The 20054-nt window shown below is 35.8% G+C and overlaps 1 protein-coding gene across 3 annotated transcripts in view; it reads left to right on the top strand.

The window, feature by feature from the left end:
• REG (proteasome regulator gamma) overlaps positions 1-20054 on the top strand; it is an 85014-nt gene that overhangs the window by 20459 nt on the left and 44501 nt on the right. For all 3 annotated transcript variants that reach the window (XM_089092975.1, XM_089092974.1, XM_089092976.1), the window contains exons 3-4: positions 6237-6379; positions 8088-8256. In XM_089092975.1, the coding sequence (XP_088949101.1) occupies positions 6237-6379; positions 8088-8256 (312 nt within the window). The remainder of the gene's footprint in view (positions 1-6236; positions 6380-8087; positions 8257-20054) is intronic.

Raw genomic sequence — 20054 nt, 5'->3', positions numbered from 1 at the left:
GTTGCAGCTGCTAAAAGTTACTGATATCACAAATGATGTTAGACTATGACAAGCATTAGGCCAATAGATTAGTTTGTTGTTGTCAGGCTATGTACTCACTTTTTACTCCTACACGGTAAAAAATCCGTTCGTACTTTTACGCTAAATTATGGTGCAACAAGTGGAACTTATGCTAAAAAAGCGTACTTTTACTAACGGACGCTAATTCAGCGTGTTTCAGTCAGAGGGTTAAATATAAAGTATTCTAGCGTAGATTGTGACTGATTTAACGTTATGGGCGGACCCACTGTAGTCGAGATAGCCAAGTTTTACTACTGATGACGGTCACTGTATATGTGACCGAAATATCTGGTATTTTTGTGAATTTCTATCATCACTGTCTATTAAAAGGATTTTATCCCTATTTGAACTTTTATTTATCGAGATAGCCAATCCCTGTCATCCTGAAATTACAATTCTTCAACGTAAAATGACCCTTTTCTGTTGCGACAATACAGTCATTTATCGAAATTTCTCGTTGGTTTGGCGTGAAAGGCGTGGCCTTCCAGTTTCATTTTTACCTATCAAAGAAGCCTCCGCGTCTTGATTTTTTGGCGTACAATTAAACTCCCTTAGCGTAAATGGATAATGATTAGCCGTTAGGGGTGGGGCAACCCATACAAGTTTTTATGGGAGGGAGGGGGGGTGCACGAGGATTTTTGGGGTCAGGACAAAATAATTTTTTCCTGGAGCGGGGAGGGTTCCGAGTTAAAATTTGGAATTGCAGCCTTTACAATTTGATTAATTTTAAAATTAATATATTACAACTACATTATGTACAACTATTATTCAAACCAACATTATTGTTCAACAATTGGTAAAAATAGTCTATAATCTAACAGTTGTATTACAATTAAATCGTTTCCAGTAGCAAACAGGTTGTCAAACGACTAGAAAACAGTAGTTTGACAGGTGTACCGCAAACAAATCCTAATGTAATAAACAAAAAAAAAACTGTTTTTTCAACTGAAAGTAAGGAGCAACATTAAAACTTAAAACGAACCAAAATTATAATCTATATGATGGGGTTTTCCCCTTAGTCAATACCTCGCTCTTTACGCTTAAGTTCGAATGTTGTTCCAATTCTCTAAGAATGACCCTTGAAGTTTATGTTGCTCCTTACTTTAAGTTGAAATCTTCTCCTTACTTTAGTTTTAATGTTGCCCCTTACTTTAAGTTGAAGCCCTTCCCCCGGGGGCTTTGGGGGATTAAGTCATCTTTAAAGACATAGTTATTAAATTTTCGACTATGCTGAACCAAACGGTTATTTCAAAATCTTGATCGGGTGACTTTGATAAAAAAGAGCATGGGAGGGGACCTAGTTGCCCTCCAGTTTCTTAATAATTTAAAAAGACACTAGAACTTTTAATTTCCGTTCGAATGAGCCCTTTCGCGATACTCTAGGGCCACTGGATCGATACGATCACCCCTGGAAAGAAAAAAACAAAAAAAAATAAACACGCATCCGTGATCTTTCTTTTGGCGAAACATAAAAAATTTCACATTTTTGCAGATAGAACCTTAAAAACTCTACAAAAGAGTTTTCTGACACGCTTCATCTGATGGTGTAATTTCCGTTAAGATTTTATCACTTTTAGGGGGTGTTTCACCCTTTTTTCGAAGAAACGGCAAATTTTTCCAGGATCGTAACTTATATATTTGAAATAAACAAAAAATGCAATTATTTTGATGTATCTATTGGTATCAAAATTCTATTTTTTAGAGTTTCAGTGACTATTGTGCCGGGTCACTCCTTACTTACAGTTCGTCACCATGAACTGTTTGAAAGGCTGGATTTAAACACAGATCCAGACTTCTGGGGAAAATATCAAGTCAAATAGCAGTAGAAAAAAGTGCGAAAAGACCTTGATCCATCGTACCATACAAAGTTTAAATTCAAAGTGAAACTTGCCAAGCGAAACCTCTACTATTTCCATTGCAGTTGCTCCTGCCCAGTATATTAAAAACTGTACACGAAAACCAACTACATGACGGGAAAAAAGCATAAACAGTCTTGGCCTATCACTTTTGACTAATTGGTATCAACTTAAAAACATGACCATCAGAACAAACACTACGGAAAAAGACCAACGAATCCAATTATTTCTTTATTATTCAATAATATAATATAACTCATATAACTCATAACTTTAATATAACTCAATATAATCAATATCACATATATCTGACTAAGAAATTACAATAAAAACAAGAAAAATTGTTTTATAGTTTGTTTAAAAATTCCCTGACTCTTGCTGGTAGGAGAGCTTTCTTCGTTGGTTCAATCTTGGCAACATACCTGCAAAGATAGTTCATAAAGTTACTACAATCAGGAAGGGTTCTTCGTAACAATAAGTAATTATTCAGTGGGAGAATAATTTCAGTATGTATAGCATTCAGATTAGGTCAAGCTGTGATTAACAATATCTCCAGGAACGGAAGTAGCGAACTGCAAAGTTTATAAGACTTATATAAAACTAAAAAAAAAACTAAAAATTCTGAATCACATGATTTCTTTAAAGAATAAAAATACGACACGTCCATTATGTTACACTTCTCTGCGAAGATGAGGCGCCACCCGTAAAATATCGGATTCGATTATCAGACAATTTGACATTGGAAGGAGCCGGGACCCAAAGGCCAACGCTCCTTTGTATATGACTTTTATCCCGTCCCTCCTCTTGAAGCTAACACAAAACTCAAATGTCACTTAATTTGCTTAATTTATATTAGTACAATCCTACAATCTATTTGAAGTCGGATAAATATATTATCTAATTACTATTTGACAACATGTATAAAAATCGAAAGAAACATTAAATCTTACTAATAGGATTTTTACGTATATTAATGTGTATTATAATTAGTGTATTATAAAAGTGTTTTCTGATAAGAATCCCCTTTCCCTTTTGATTTCACAAATGCCCGCCACTGTACAGAGGGTGGTCACGGGCGTTTACCCCCCCCCCCCATAAAATACCCCCCGTTGAATATTATACCCCGCGGGGTATTTTCCGCAGGGGTATTTTACAGGGAGGGGTAAACGCCTAGAATCACAGAGAGCATTGTTTAATTCTAAAAATGCTACTTTTGGTTATTTTGGAAAGGAGTTAATCTAGAAAAAAGAAACTTTCAGGGATAGGTCTACAGGCTAAAGTATGTCCCGGGAAAGTATTTTGAAGTACCTACCTCCACTCTTTTTGCCTCTAGAGGCTCCTGAAATTTGCCTACATGACAGGTCACATGACCTATTGAAATTTTGACAAAACAACTTTTAACCTTAAATTTTTTAACCTTAATTGTCTCTGGCCTTAGTTTTGAAAATGCAATTCCTGTTATTTGAGTAGAATTTTAAGCCGTATCAATGGTTTTTTTTATTTAGGAAATATATTTGCATATATTTAAAACCTTACAAATTGGGATTGAGCAGAGTTGTGAAGCTGAAAAGAATTTTGTTGTACTTTATTTAAGCAGAATATCTATTTAACAAGGTTTCACTTTTATAACACACAGATTTTTAAAGGTCAACAAAGGTTAGGACCCTCTAGAGGGAGGAGTGGAGGTAAATACTTCAAAACACCTTCCCGGTACATACTTTAGCCTTTAGACGCATCCCTGAATCTTTCATTTTCTTAACCTAACCTCTTTCCAAGATAGCCAAAAGTAGCTAAAGTAGAATTTTACCATTCTATCTGCAAAGCTCATAAGACTTATATAAAACTAAAAAAAAACATCAAAAGAACTTACCTTTCAGAAATAAGTCCACAACAACAAGTGAAAGGTCTTCGTTTGTGTAGCTTTTAATCACAATAGATCAAAACCCGGACAACCTACTTTCAGGATATTTTTGCATCGGTCATGCCCCGCGGTATGACCCATTTTCGCAACAGTTGATTGTCATTAGCTCCTCCCAGTACACTGAACGAGTTTAAACATATATTCGAGGAAGGTAAAAACGCGACAGAAGTACCTATACACTAAAAAAGTTTATTTTCACGCTAATCCAACAACTAGAAAGTACGCTGATCAAACGTGAAATAATGCTGTCAACGTGAAAGTACGTTTTTTTTTTTTACCGTGTAAATCAGAATTCTTGTTTTTTATTCTTATCTTTTGTGTTTTGAGTAAAGCGCTAGTTTTCTATAATCATAAAAACATAGGGAAATATCATCAGTTGGTATAACTGCAATAGTGTTATTGATATATGTTAGATCGCCTTTGAAGCTATAATTTTTGTTCGTTTTAAGTTTCAGCTTCGTTGCTTACTTCCCTCAGAAAAAACTTTTTTTTAAAATTGAACTTTGCCCATTTGTAATTGAAAAAAAAAACAATACGTGAAGCAAAGTGTGTAACTTAGATGATGATGTTAACGTCGGCTATTACTAAAATTAATAAAAAAAAAATAATCTGAGGGAAGTAAAGAGCGAAGTTGGAACTTCAAACGAACAAAAATTATTACTTTACTTTCTATATAGCATATATCAATAAAACTAGTACAAATAAATCAACTGATGACATTTCCCTATGTTTGTAGGATTATAGAAAACTAGCACTTTACTGAAAACACAAAACAATATTGGAGTTTTGGAACAATATAGGTAAACTATTTAAGGACACTTTTTACAGGACAAAAATAAAGCATTTTTGGGACATTCCGTGATTATTTTGTTGAAAAGTTCAAAGTGAAGCCATATTGATAGTATTAGGACTATAGACTAGCTTTAGAATTTGTATCATAACTTAATTCTCCATTGTATAGAGAAAATATCCCCCGGGAAATACATCCTCGCTGAAAGGAAATTATTCCCAAAAATTTACTCCCCACTGAAAGTTCTCCCAGACAACCCCCCCCCCCGCTGGAAACTCCCCCGCGAAAAATGTCCGTATTTTTAAAAATAGCAAATACTATCTGTAAGCAATGGACAGGTTACAAACCTTGGAAAGGCACTTAAACTAGTAGAATGGGGTTCTCTGATTGTTTTGTAGTTTGGTAAGGAGGAGGATACCTCAAAGGGTGCATTTTAATGCCAAAACATCCCAGCTGTCATTGAGCCATCATACAAATACAGAATTAGTTCTAAGGGAGAGACGAGGGTGAAGGTAGAAATTGATGTATGATCCCCAGGGGAGTAACTAGGATTGTTGTTTGGGGGTTACAAAGGAAACTTAAAAGAATGCATCAAAAATGTGAAGTTGATATCTACTCTTTTATGATTTCTGGGAATAATTTCTGGTCTACGCTATTATTATGAAAGTAAAGAGTAACATTAAACCCCAAAATACGCAGAATTTATTCCGTATAGGAGGGGGACTACCCCTTCCTTATCCACACCTCCACCTCCTGGTCGCAGAAACTTCGGAGGGTGTTCATTACATCAGAAATTGAGAGTTTAAGTCCTTTTTTTATAACTCGAGTGTGATTGAACACCCCCCCGCCGCAAGGGGGGGGGGGGTAAACATCGGCCACCGGATATACATTGTTTTCGCGATCTGTTATTTTGAAAGTCAAGCTGATATTTAAAAATTGTATATTGGATTTCAAGCTAGATTAATGAAAAGCTCAGCACTGAATTAGTTACTATGGTATTCTCTTTATAAGGTTGCAGCTACTAAAGGTTACCGATATCACAGCTGGTGTTAGACTATGAAAAGCACTATTAGTTTGTTATTAATTAGTTTAATTAGTTTGCAAACAATAACAAACTAGATTAGTTTGTTATTGTCAGGTTACGTACTCACTTTTGACTCCTAAATCAATATTCTTGTTCTCCTTACTAGGTTGCAGCTCCTGCTGCAACCATGACGGTGTCTAAATTTCTTGAAAATAAATTGATCTCATTCCCCTTTATCTTCATTCGCCATCAACTTGGTTCCATTCAGGTTGGAATGTCTCTTTATTTTGAGATGGAAAAGACAATAGAAGTATGTGAATATCTTTCAGAAATCAGAAATCCTTCATATATTAAAGATATTAAAAAGGAGTAAAAATAAGCATCGTAAATTTTGCCAACAAGTCTAACGAAAAAGAAAAAAAAAATGCTCGAATACTTCTAGGTTCCACTCAATTAATATTTGGTCTTGTTTGGACCAAAATTAATAACTGTTTTATGAAATTATGTGGACTAACCTGCTAGTCTTCTACTCTCTTAAGCTGCCTTTTACTTTCAACACAATTTTATCGAGTATCTTATTTTCAGGCAGAGGAATTGGTCATGAAAAATTTTCCTGCAAAGATTGTTCTTCTAAATGAGATACTAGACACTCCTTTATTCAATATTGACCCACTACATGAAATCCGTTGTGAGTTAGGTATAGGTGTTCCAGATCCGGTGCTTTTAGAGTAAGTGTATTACTTTTGCTTTTAAAATTTGGAAATGTATCTACAGAATTTATTGATTTTTTTGATCCTAGAAACACCCAAACGAGAAACCAGAAAAAGGCTAATAGAATTTGGAAATTCTACCCAGTAGGTTAACAAATTTAATAGATTTTGATGCAGCTACTCATTTTAGAATTGGGACTTGCGTTAGAATTTATCAACCAATACAAATCCAAAACGGATACTGCAGTGTTTTATTTGCGAATTAAATAAAAAACAAGTTTTTTTAACTGAAAGTAAGGAGTGACATCAAAACTTAAAACGAACAGAAATTATCCTGCATATGAAAGGGGCTGTCCCCTCCTCTATGCCTCGCTCTTTACGCTAAAGTTGGACTCTTTCTCACAACTTTATTTCTTAAAACAATAAAAAACTTTAGCGTAAAGAGCGAGGCGTTGAGCGAGCCCTTTCATATACGGAATAATTTCTGTTCGTTTTAAGTTTTAATGTCACTCCTTACTTTGAGTTAAAAAAACTTGTTTTTTTATATTTAATTTCTGAACTTTTTTGAATTAATGCAGGTTTTGGCTAAATGGCTTTCTCAAAATTTTGATCGGACGAATTTGAGAAAAAAAGGGGCGGAGGAGGGTGCCTAGTTATTACGTATATTACGTATACTGTTATTACGTATATGAAAGGGTTCGCCCCCTTGTCAATACCTCGCTCCTTACGCTAAAGTTCGAATTTTGTTCCAATTCTTTAAGAATGACCCCTGAATCACAAAGGCCGTTTAATTAGAATAAATCGCTCTTTTGAAAGTACTCAAAATACTTTAACGTGAAGAGCGAGGTATAGACGAGGGGCAAACCCCTTCATATACGTAATAATTTCTGTTCGATTTAAGTTTTAATGTTGCTCCTTACTTTCAGTTGCAAAAACTTTTTTTTTATTTAATTTCTGATTGCTTTTTAAATAATGCTGGAGAATCCAGCGCCCGCTTCATGGAAATTCTCTTCCCCCGTTAAAAATTCGCCATGGAAAGGTCCTCCAACGTAAGCCCTACCCCCTCTCCTACCAGAAAAAAAACCCCTGAAAACGTCTGTATACTTCCCAATAACCAATAATACATGTAAACAATGGACAAAGTTCATAACTTGCTGCCCTTCCCCTGGGGACTGTGGGGGATTAGGTCGTCCTCAAAATTTTGACCTGGTGATTTTGGGAAAAGAATAAGCGCTAAAAAACTGTGGCCCAGTTGCACTCCAATTTTTGGAACCACTGGGTCGATAAGATAACCACAAAAAAAAAAAAAACACCATGGTGTGTTACACCATGATGAAACCGAAACATGTACATAATGTGTTTGTTTTTAGGACGCTCAAGTCTAAATTTGCCCCAAATTTGTATTAGTAAATTGAGAAACCCCTAATACCAGCCTTTGATTTTGAAATATGTGCTTACTATGCTTTTACAATATTTCTTAAGGTCTTTTTCCATTGCTCGTTTAATGCATGCCTAGATGTATGGTACATCCAAAACAGACGGATCCAATTACTGAAACTACATTTTGCGTGCCCCCCAAATCTTACAAAAGGAACAAAAAGGGGAGAAAATGTATAAAAAATTTATTTCTCAAAAAACTAGTAGATTGATTTGCTCAAAACGGTTTTTCGTTTAGAATTATTTAGAGCATTTTAGAAAGAATAAGTGCGTTTATTTGTGATTTTAGGGCTGCTTCCTTTGATCCAGCAACAAAGAAAAGAAAAATAGAAGATGTGGTAGGTACTAAAGTCCAGATCCTTCCAGATGGCAACACAATTCACTGCAATACACAAATTAAGCAAATGATTCAAATTGTGAAACCACACATTTGGAAGCTAGTCGAAGATACTAATCTGGTATATTTTTTTAAAATATTAATTCGTTTACTTCCTTTTTTATTGACACTTTTAATCTTTAGCTCTATCATCATTGTTCATACAAGGTTTTTTAGTTTCATATTGTTCATGCATTGTTCCGAGAGAGAGAGAGAGAGAGAGAGAGAGAGAGAGAGAGAGAGAGAGAGAGAGAGAGAGAGAGAGAGAGAGAGAGAGAGAGAGAGAGAGAGAGAGAGAGAGAGAGAGAGAGAGAGAGAGAGAGAGAGAGAGAGAGAGAGAGAGAGAGAGAGAGAGAGAGAGTGTTTCTCCGACAAAGAGAAAGAGAGTACATTTTATCTCCTGATTGTCAATGTCTTTGTGAATTTTCTGGCAATGGTATTGGCATCCTTTTTGTCTCGAGCTAGTTGTAATGATGATCCTTCTCCTCTATTGCATAAGCTACAAAGTTTTTTTTTTTGTATAAATCTCGTTTTGTATAAAATAAAATTTATACAAACTCAATTTTATACAAAATTGAGTTTTATTGTATACAAAACTCAATTACAAAAGAATTATTATTTAAACACATTCACAAAAAAAAGGATTTGACTTTCTATTCGAGTGAGAGAAAGGATTATAGGGGAGAGTATCCATACTTGGGACGCTCCATTCTTGGGACAGGCCTAAAAAGACACCCATTCCATTTTGCGAAAACTTCCGAAAGAATTGCACAACATCTTTGTAATAGGTGACATCTGTAGAAGTTACAAATCGAAAGTCGCCATTTTGTCTTGTAGAGTTTTAATTCATCCTGATTTTTCGGTGAATATGTAAAAGTATCATATCCATTGCATATGTTACAGTCACAGGTAAAGCATATTTCTCATTCAATTATTTGATCCTTGTTAACCGTCATTTTACTAAAGTTCCACTAAGTTTCGTTTTTCAATTGATGGATTTTTTATCCCTTCTGTTTTCTTACATCATGCCATTTAAAGGACTGCCTATTATTTTTCTTATTATTCCTGCCAGGCATCTATGAAAGTTGGGCAATCAATACTATAAGTATGAAAAAATCAACCCTATGCAATTCAAGAAAAATTAGCGACAAATGTTCAAAAACCGATAGTATATTTTAATATTGTAATACAAGATAGAACATCATTTCACTCTTGCTTGGTAAATTTGAAGCACTCGTTATTTCTTGAACTAAGTAGGTATTTCACAAATTTGGCCATTGCTTGGAATTGGGAATGCAAAGGGTCGTGTGTCTTGCCCCTTTTATGAATCATCACATTCCTTGCATGAGTCTTCATACGATTGGATAAAGAAGATGGTCTAGCACAGATATTGCAGGTATAAGGTTTTTCTCCTGTACGAACTCTCGAATGGTTGTATAAATTATAAATTTGTGGAAACGCTCTAATACATCTTATATTTATATGATTTTTCTCTAGTATGAACTCTCACATGTGTTGTTACGTTTGTATTATGAGAAAATACTTTGTTGCATATCTTGCATTTGAATGGAATTTCAAATAGAATAACATTTTCTTCTCGATGAACTTTCGTTGAGGATTCTTTCTCCTGTGTCTTTGATTTGCAAAGTTTTAGATATGCAGTTTTTATTGCTAGACGTTTGTTAGTGGTCAAGTCTATGCATTGGCTTCTACATATTTCTTCTAAATCTAGTTGAGAAAAATATCTTCATTTGAAGTGTTTTGACATTTGGCATTAAATAGCTCTACTCTTTCATTTGACACGAGGTTAATTGCGTTTGAATCGTCAGAATATACATGTATTTGCGTTATATCAAACAGTTCGTGGTAACGAACTGTAAGTAAAGAGCGACCCGGCTCAATGGTAACCGAAACTCTAAAAACCGGAATTTTGGTACCAATAGATACATCAAAAGAATCAGATTTTAATTCTGATTTCAAAAATATAAGTTTCATCAATTTTAGTCTTACCCATCAAAAGTTACGCGCCTGAGAAAATTTGGCTGATTTTCGAAAAAGGGGGAAAGATCCCCTAAAAACTATAAAGCCATAATGAAATGTACACCATCATAGTCAGCGTATCAGAGAACCCCATTGTAGAATTTTTAAGCTCCTATCTACAAAAATGTGGAATTTTGCATTTTTTGACAGAAGAAAGATCATGGGTACGTATTTATTTGTTTTTATTTTTGTTTTTTGTTGTTTTTTTCCAGGGATAATCGTATTAACCCAGTGGTCGTAGAATATCATAGGAGGGTTCATTGGAATGGAAATTTAAAGTTCTAGTGCCCTTTTTAAGTGACCAAAATAAATTGAGGGCAATTAGGCCCCCGCTCACGCTCATTTTTTTCTCAAAGTCACCCAATTCAAATTTTGAGATTGCCATTTTGTTCAGCATAGTCGAAAATCTAATAAATGTCTTTTACGATGACTTAATCCCCCACAGTTCCCAGGGGAAGGGTTGCAAGTTATGAACTTTACCCATTGCTTGCACATTGTATTGGTTATTGGGAAGTATACAGACATTTTCAGGAAGCATTTTTTTTTGGTGGGGGGGGGGGGGTTGGGGGGCTGGAGGAGTGGGTTACTCGGGAGAATCTTTCCGTGGAGGATGTTTCCTTAGGGGTAATGGACATTTCTATGAAGGGGGCACCGGATTTCCTAGCATTATTTAAAAAACGATCAGAAATTAAATAAAAAAACAAGTTTTTTCAACTGAAAGTAAGAAGCAACATTAGAACTTAAAATGAACAGAAATTATTACGTATATGAGGGGGTTCTCCCCCAAGTCAATACCTCGCTCTTTATGCTAGTTTTTTTTTGTGCTTTCAAAAGAGCTATCTATTCTAATTAAACTGCCTTTGTGATTCAGGGGTGTGTGAATTAAAATTTTTTTTTACTTTTAACGTAAAGAGCGTGGTATTGACTAAGGGGAGAACCCCATCATATACGTAATAACATATACGTAATAAAAAAAAAACAATAAAAAAAAAAAACAAGCGATACGGCTCAATAGTAAGCGAAACTTTTAAAAACGGAACATTGATGTCAATAAATGTATCAAAAGAAAGGGCTTATAATACTGATTCTAAATATATAAATTTTGTTAAGTTTAGTATTACTCATCAAAGGCTACGAGCCTGAGAAAACTTACCTGATTTTTTAAAGAGGGGAAACATCCCCTAAAAGTGAAAAAAATTTAATGAAAATCACTGTCAGATTCAGCGTATCAGAAAACCCTGTAAAATAGGTTTCAAGCTCATATCTTCAAAAATCTGCAACTCTGTATTTTTTTCCAGAAGAAAAATATACGAATATAGAAATTCGTTAGGTAAGTTAATTTGTAAATTACGTCAGAACCAAATTTAGAGACAACCATTTAGCAAAAGAAAAGTAAAATTTTTATGCAAATTTTGTTTAAGTAGTATGTTAACTTATACTTTGCTTGAAGCTATAGGAATCGCCATGTTATTCTAGCACTGCTCTACACCTTTTCAAAGAGAGTGAGTATCCTCTCACATGGCCTTACATTTCTATAGAAGCTATACGAATTACCATGCTATTCTATGTTCCTTCCATTGTTATTCTATGGGACCTCTACACGTGATTAAACGTCATGAAACTACGTGCTATTTGCTTATGTCCCCGTTGGTACCATTCCAAACGAGTGGGGATTCCCCGCCTGTTCCTAAACATTGTAAAAAAGATAGTCAAATTGCGTATTAAGGAATGGTTTTTTAGGGAAAGCTGTCAAACACCCGATTTGCAAATACTTCAATGTGTTGTCAATTTTGGAGGGAAAATCAAAAATACTCAGAATCGAAAATAAATGGGATCTGCCTCAAGGGGAAGGCTGAGAGGCCCTTCGTTCCCCCATTTCTGAGGGCAGAGGGGGGGAGGTTCAATTTTGGAGGGAAAACAAAAAATACTCAGAATCAAAAATAAACGGGATCTGCCTCAAGGGGAAGGCTCAGAGGCCCTTCGTTCCCCCATTTCTGAGGGCAGGGGAGGGGGGGGGTCAATTTTTGAGGGAAAATCAAAAAATATCAGAATCGAAAATAAATGGGATCTGCCTCAAGGGCAAGGCTCAGAGGCCCTTTGGTCCCCCATTTCTGAGGGCAGGGGAGGGGGGGTCAATTTTGGAGGGAAAACCAAAAATGCTCAGAATCTAAAATAAATGGGATCTACCTCACGGGCAAGGCTCAGACGCCCCTCCTGCCACCATTTCTAAGGGCCGGGGAGGGGGGGGGTCAATTTGGGTGGGAAAACCAAAAATACTCAGAATCGAAAATAAACGGGATCTGCCTCAAGGGCAAGGCTCAGAGGCCCCTCGTTCCCCCATTTCTGAGAGCAGGGGAGGGGGGGGCAATTTTGGAGGGAAACCCAAAAATGCTCAGAATCGAAAATAAATGGGATCTGCCTCAAGGGCAAGGCTCAGAGGCCCTTCGTTCCCCCATTTCTGAGGACAGGGGAGGGGGGGTCAATTTTGGAGGGAAAAACAAAAATACTCAGAATCGAAAATAAATGGGATCTGCCTCAAGGGCAAGGCTCAGAGGCCCCTCCTTCCCCCATTTCTGAGGGCAGGGAAGGGGGGGTCAATTTTGGAGGGAAAACTAAAAATACTCAGAATCGAAAATAAACGGGATCTGCCTCAAGGGCAAGGCTCAGAGGTCCCCTCCTTCCCCCATTTCTGAGGGCAGGAGGGGAGGGGTTAATTTTGGAGGGGAAACAAAAGTGCTCAGAATCGAAGATAATTTCCAACCGTCTGAGTTTTTTTAACGATGCTCCTTATTTCTAGTTGAAAATGCTTATTTTTTAATTTAATTGGGAATGAAAAGTCAAAGTCTAACATAAAGAACAAGGTATTTCGGAGGGGGTAGCTAACTTCATATACGGGATAATTTCCATTCGTCTTAGTTTTTAACGATGCTCCTTATTTCTAGTTGAAAATGCTTATTTTTTTATTTAATTTGTAATGAAAAGTAAAAGTACTAGAATAGTTGTAATCCACTAGCTCAGAATTTGGGTCTCAGTCCACCAGCCAGAATAATGTAAATCCACTAGCTCCGAATTTTGGTCTAAGTCAACCCGAATAACTGGTGTACATCAAATAGCTCCGACTTGTGGTCCCAGTCGACCAGCCGGCCTGGTGAAAATACACTCGCTCAGAATTGGGGTCTTAGTCCACCAGCCTGAATGGTCGAAATCTACTAGCTCAGTATTGGGGGTTAGTCCACCAGCCTGAATGGTGGAAATCCACTAGCTCAGTTTTGAGGTCTCAGTCCATCAGCCTGAATGGAGTAAATTCACTAGCTCAATAGGGGGGTCACAGTCGACCAGCCTGAATGGTGGAAATTCACTAGCTTAGAAATGGGGTCTTAGTCCAACAGCCTAAATTGTTGAAATTCACTAGCTAAAACTTATGGTCTTAGTCAGTGTTCAGAGTGGAGCGTTGGGGTTCGACAATCAGGGCTTTATTTGTCAAGACCTGAATGCTAAGCGATGGACATGAGCTCGATTGGGACCCCATTGTGAAAACGGAAAACAAAAAACAAAAAATATATTGTTGGTATGTATGTAGAGCATGGCATGGTTACCGCTAGGGGCAACAGTCTAACCGTTGACGGTTTTAGGTATCCGTGAATAAGTTCTAAGGCGAGAGTGGAAGTTGGGACAAATTTTTGGAGGTGCCCACCTCACCTGCCCAGAGTCTCAGGCAAGTGACCCTAAATTTGAAAAAGTGGAAATTGGCTCATATTTTCTAAACTGAACTGAGGCAATGAATTGATACTATTTGGAAAGTGATTGGAGACGTTGGGCATTCGTGAACAAGTGCTAAATTGAGAGAGGAATTTGGGAAAATATTTTGAGACGCCCACCCGCCCAGAGTCTCAGGCAAGTGACCCAAAAATTTAAAAAAACACACAGAGACGACAGACACAAAGAGACGAATCACACACAGAGAGGACAAACACACAGATACGACACATAGAGACGACACATACACAGAGACGATGCACACACAGAGTCAACACACACAGAGAGATGAGACACACACACAGAAATGACAAACACACATAGAGACGACACACACAAAGAGACGTCACACACACACCGATACGACACACACATAGAGACAACACACACGTAGAGACAACACACACATAGAGACAACACACACACACACAGATACAACATCCACACAGAGACGACACACACACACACAGAGACAACACACTCAAAGTGACGACTTACACATAGAGACGACACACACACACAGAGACGACAAACACACAGAGACGACACACATAGAGAGACGACACACACACAGAGACAACACACTCAAAGTGACTACTTACACATAGAGACGACACACACACAGAGACGACAAACACACAGAGACGCCAGACACAAAGAGACGAAACACACACAGAGAGGACAAACACACCGACACGACACATAGAGACGACACATGCACAGAGACGAGACACACACACAGATTCAACACACACATATAGAAGAGACTCGAACAAATAATTGACAAAAAACACATAGAGACGACACACACAAAGAGACGTCACACACACAGATACGAAACACACATAGAGACGACACACACATAGAAACAACACACACACACAGAGAGACCACATCCACACAGAGACGACACACACAGAGACGACACACTCAAAGTGACGACTGACACATAGAGACGACACACACACAGAGACGACAAACACACAGAGACTACACACAGAGAGAGACGACACACACGCACAGAGACGACACACTCAAAGTGACGACTTACACATATAGACGACACACACACACAGAGACGACACACATAGAGAGACGACACGCACACAGTGGGGGGCTTAAAAAGGCAAAAATGGGTGAACTACATGAGTTTATCTGCCTTAACTTGAGAGTAGTTTGTTAGAAATGCGTCGGTGATAATTAAAAAATCGGATGCTAAACTCAGACAAACAAAAGGATTGTAACAACTGATTGGCTCGTATATTTTGCATGATATTTATAAAGTCAATTAAGATGAAGAAATGTCGGAGTGTAGGTTTGACATCACCAGGCACGTAGGAGGGAAATTTTTTGTTGGTGGGGGGGCTTAAAACGGCAAAAATGGGTGAACTACATGAGTTTATAAGACGGTTCGTGAAAATCCCAAGGTTTTTTCTGATTTTTTTGACAATACCCATACTCCTATTGATGAGGACTGATTGTTCTAATTCAATATTTTTTTCATGAAAACAAACTATTTTTTTAACAAATTTTTGTTTTTTTTACTTCGAAATTATTCAACTTTTTGTTAGAGTTTTAGTTTAGTTTTAGTTAAGAGTTTAGAGTTTTACCTTAGAGTCTTAGCTTAGAGTTTTTGTTAGAGTTCTAGTTTACTTTAGTTTTAGTTAAGAGTTTTAGCTTAGAGTCTTAGCTTAGAGTTTTTGTTGAAGTTCTAGTTTAGTTTAGTTAAGAGTTTAAAGTTTTAGCTTAGAGTCTTAGCTTAGAGTTTTTGTTAGAGTTGAAGTTTAGTTATGATATTTCTAAAGTCAATTAAGATGAAGAAATGTCGGAGTGTAGGTTTGACATCACCAGGCATGTGCGAGGGAAATTTTTTGTTGGTGGGGGGCTTAAAAAGGCAAAAATGGGTGAACTAGATGAGTTTATAAGACGGTTCATGAAAATCCCTAGGTTTTTTCTGATTTTTTGGACAATATCCATACTCCTATTGATGAGGACTGATGGTTCTAATTCAATATTTTTTTCATGAAAACAAACTATTTTTTTAACAAATTTTTTTTTTGGACTTCGAAATTATTCAACTTTTTGTTGGATTTCTAGTTTAGTTTAGTTTTAGTTAAGAGTTTATATTTTTAAATTAGAGTCTTAGCTTAGAGTTTTTGTTGGTTTTCTAGCTTATTTTTATTTACGATTTTGATTTTTTTCTGTTGAGTTTAAGTTGTAGTTATAGTTTAGTGTTGTTTTCTTTAAGAGTTGTCTGTTTTAAATTAGAGTCTTATATTAGAAATTTTGTCAGAGTTCTAGTTTAGTTTCGTTTTAGTTAGGAGTTTAGAGTTTTAGCTTAGAGTCTTAGCTTAGAGTTTTTGTTAGAGTTCTAGTTTAGTTTAGTTTAATTTAATAGTTTATAGTTTTAGCTTAGAGTTTTAACTTATAGTTTTTGTTAGAGTTCTAGTTTAGTTTAGTTTTAGTTAAGAGTTTAGAAATTTTAGCTTAGAGTCTTAGCTTAGAGTTTTTGTTGAAGTTCTAGTTTAGTTTAGTTTTAGTTAAGAGCTTACAGTTTTAGCTTAGAGTCTTAGCTTAGAGTTTTTTTTAGAGTTGAAGTTTAGTTATGATATTGATAAAGTCACTTAATATTAAGAAATGTCGGAGTGTAGTTTTGACATCACCAAGCACTTGCGAGGGAAATTGTTGTTGGTGGGAAGCATAAAAAGGCTAAAAATAGGTGAACTACATGAGTTTATAAGACGGCTCGGGAAAATCCCAAGGTTTTTTCTGATTTTTTGGACAATACCCATACTCCTATTGATGAGGACTGATGGTTCTAATTCAATATTTTTTTCATGAAAACTAACTATTTTTTTTTAGTTAGAGTTCTAGTTTAGTTTAGTTTTAGCTAAGAGTTTAGAGTTTTAGCTTAGACTTAGCTTAGAGTTTTTGTTGAAGTTCTAGTTTAGTTTTAGTTAAGAGTTTAAAGTTTTAGCTTAGAGTCTTAGCTTAGAGTTTTTGTTAGAGTTGAAGTTTAGTTATGATATTTCTAAAGTCAACTAAGATGAAGAAATGTCGGAGTGTAGGTTTGACATCACCAAGCACGTGCGAGGGAAATTTTTGTTGGGGGGCTTAAAAAGGCAAAAAATGGGTGAACTACATGAGTTTATAAGACGGTTCGTGAAAATCCCAAGGTTTTTTCTGATTTTTTGGACAATACCCATACTCCTATTGATGAGGACTGATGGTTCTAATTCAATATTTTTTTCATGAAAGCAGACTATTTTTTTTAGTTAGAATTCTAGTTTAGTTTAGTTTTAGTTAAGAGTTTAGAGTTTTAGCTTAGAGTCTTAGCTTAGAGTTTTTGTTAGAGTTCTAGATTAGTTAAGTTTTAGATAAGAGTTTAGAATTTTTAGCTTAGAGTCTTAGCTTAGAGTTTTTGTTGCTCTTAACTAAAACTAAACTAAACTAGAACTTCAACAAAAACTATAATCTAAGACTCTAAGCTAAAAACTCTAAAATCTTAACTAAAACTAAACTAAACTAGAACTCTAAGAAAAACTCTAAGCTAAGACTCTAAGCTAAAACTCTAAACTCTTAACTAAAACTAAACTAGAACTAACTAAAAAAAATAGTTTGTTTTCATGAAAAAAATATTGAATTAGAACCATCAGTCCTCATCAATAGGAGTATGGGTATTGTCCAAAAAAATCAGAAAAAAACCTTGGGATTTTCACGAACCGTCTTATAAACTCATGTAGTTCACCCATTTTTTGCCTCTTTAAGCCCCCCACCACCGACAATTCCCCTCGCAAGTGCCGGGTGATGTCAAACCTACACTCCAACATTTCTTCATCTTAATTGACTTTAGAAATATCATAACTAAACTTCAACTCTAACAAAAACTCTAAGTTAAGACTAGGCTAAAACTTTAAACTCTTAACTAAAACTAAACTAAACTAGAACTCTAACTAAAAAAAATAGTTTGTTTTCATGAAAAAAATATTGAATTAGAACCATCAGTCCTCATCAATAGGAGTATGGGTATTGTCCAAAAAATCAGAAAAAACCTTGGGATTTTCTCGAACCGTCTTATAAACTCATGTAGTTCACCCATTTTTTGCCTTTTTAAGCCTCCCACAACAAAAATTTCCCTCGCACGTGCTTGGTGATGTCAAACCTACACTCCGACATTTCTTTATCTTAATTGACTTTAGAAATATCATAACTAAACTTCAACTCTAACAAAAACTCTAAGCTAATACTATAAAATAAAAATATAAAATCTTAAATAAAACTAAACAAAACTATAACTTAAACAATAACTATAAGATAATAATCTAATCTAAAAATAAAAAAATATTAAATAAAAATAAAATAAAATATAACTATAACTAAAAATCTAAGTTAAAACTCTAAGCTAAAACTCTAAACTCTTAACTAAAACTAAACTAAACTAGAATTCTAACAAAAACTCTAAGCTAAGACTCTAAGCTAAAACTCTAAACTCTTAACCAAAACTAAACTAGAACTCTAACTAAAACTCTAAGCTAAGACTCTAAGGTAAAACACCAAACTCTTAACTAAAACTAAACTAAACTAGAACTCTAACTGAAACTCAACAGTAAAACATCAAACTCGTAACTAAAAGCTAAACTAAACTAGAACTCTAACAAAAACTCTAAGCTAGGACTAAGCTAAAACTCTAGGCTATAAGCTAAACTAGAGCTCTAACAAAAATTATATTCTAAGACTCTAATGCAAAACTCTAAACTCTTAACTAAAACTAAACTAAACTAGAACTCTAACAAAAACTCTAAGCTGAGACTCTAAGCTAAAACTTTAAACTCTTAACTAAAACTAAACTAGAACTCTAACTAAAACTCTAAGCTAAGACTCTAAGGTAAAACAGCAAACTCTTAACTAAAACTAAACTAAACTAGAACTCTAACTGAAACTCAAAGGTAAAACATCAAACTCTTAACTAAAACTAAACTAGAACTCTAACAAAAACTCTAAGCTAAGACTCTAAGGTAAAACTCTAAACTCTTAACTAAAACTAAACTAAACTAGAACTCTAACAAAAAGTTGAATAATTTCGAAGTTTAAAAAAAATAGTTAGTTTTCATGAAAATAATATTGAATTAGAATCATCAGTCCTCATCAATAGGAGTATGGTTATGGTCCGAAAAATCAGAAGAAACCTTGGGATTTTCACGAACCGTCTTATAACCTCATGTAGATCACCTATTTTTTCCTTTATAAGCCTCCCACCAACAAAAAATTTCCCTCGCAAGTGCCGTGTGATGTAAAACATACACTCCGACATTTCTTCATCTTAATTGACTTTAGAAATATCATGCAAAATATACAAGCCAATCAGGTGTTACAATCCTTTTGTTTGTCTGAGTTTAGCATCCGATTTTTTAATTATCACCGACGCATTTCTAACAAATTACTCTCAAGTTAAGGCAGATAAACTCATTTAGTTCACCCATTTTTGCCTTTTTAAGCCCCCCACTGTGTGCGTGTCGTCTCTCTATGTGTGTCGTCTCTGTGTGTTTGTCGTCTCTGTGTGTGTGTGTCGTCTCTATGTGTAAGTCGTCACTTTGTGTGTGTAGTCTCTGTGTTTGTGTGTCGTCTCTCTGTGTGTGTAGTTTCTGTGTGTTTGTCATCTGTGTGTGTTTGTCGTCTCTATGTTTAAGTCGTCACTTTGAGTGTGTCGTCTCTGTGTGTGTGTGTGTCGTCTCTGTGTGGATGTTGTCTCTCTGTGTGTGTGTTGTCTCTATGTGTGTGTCGTCTCTATATGTGTTTCGTATCTGTGTGTGTGTGACGTCTCTATGTGTGTTTTGTCATTTCTGTGTGTGTGTCTCGTCTCTCTGTGTGTGTTGACTCTGTGTGTGTATCGTCTCTGTGCATGTGTCGTTTCTGTGTGTTTGTCCTCTCTGTGTGTGATTCGTCTCTTTGTTTTTGTCGTCTTTGTGTGTGTGTCGTCTCTATGTGTAAGTCGTCACTTTGAGTGTGTCGTCTCTGTGTGTGTGTCGTATCTCTATGTGTGTCGTCTCTCTGTGTGTGTCGTCTCTATTTGTAAGTCGTCACTTT

Source organism: Artemia sp. Qi Xiang Cuo, chromosome 8 (genome assembly GCF_049724085.1).
Source record: "Artemia sp. Qi Xiang Cuo chromosome 8, ASM4972408v1, whole genome shotgun sequence".
Lineage (NCBI taxonomy): Eukaryota > Metazoa > Arthropoda > Branchiopoda > Anostraca > Artemiidae > Artemia > Artemia sp. Qi Xiang Cuo.
The sequence above is the reverse complement of the archived record's forward strand: the minus strand, read 5'-3'. Positions and strand labels throughout refer to the sequence as shown.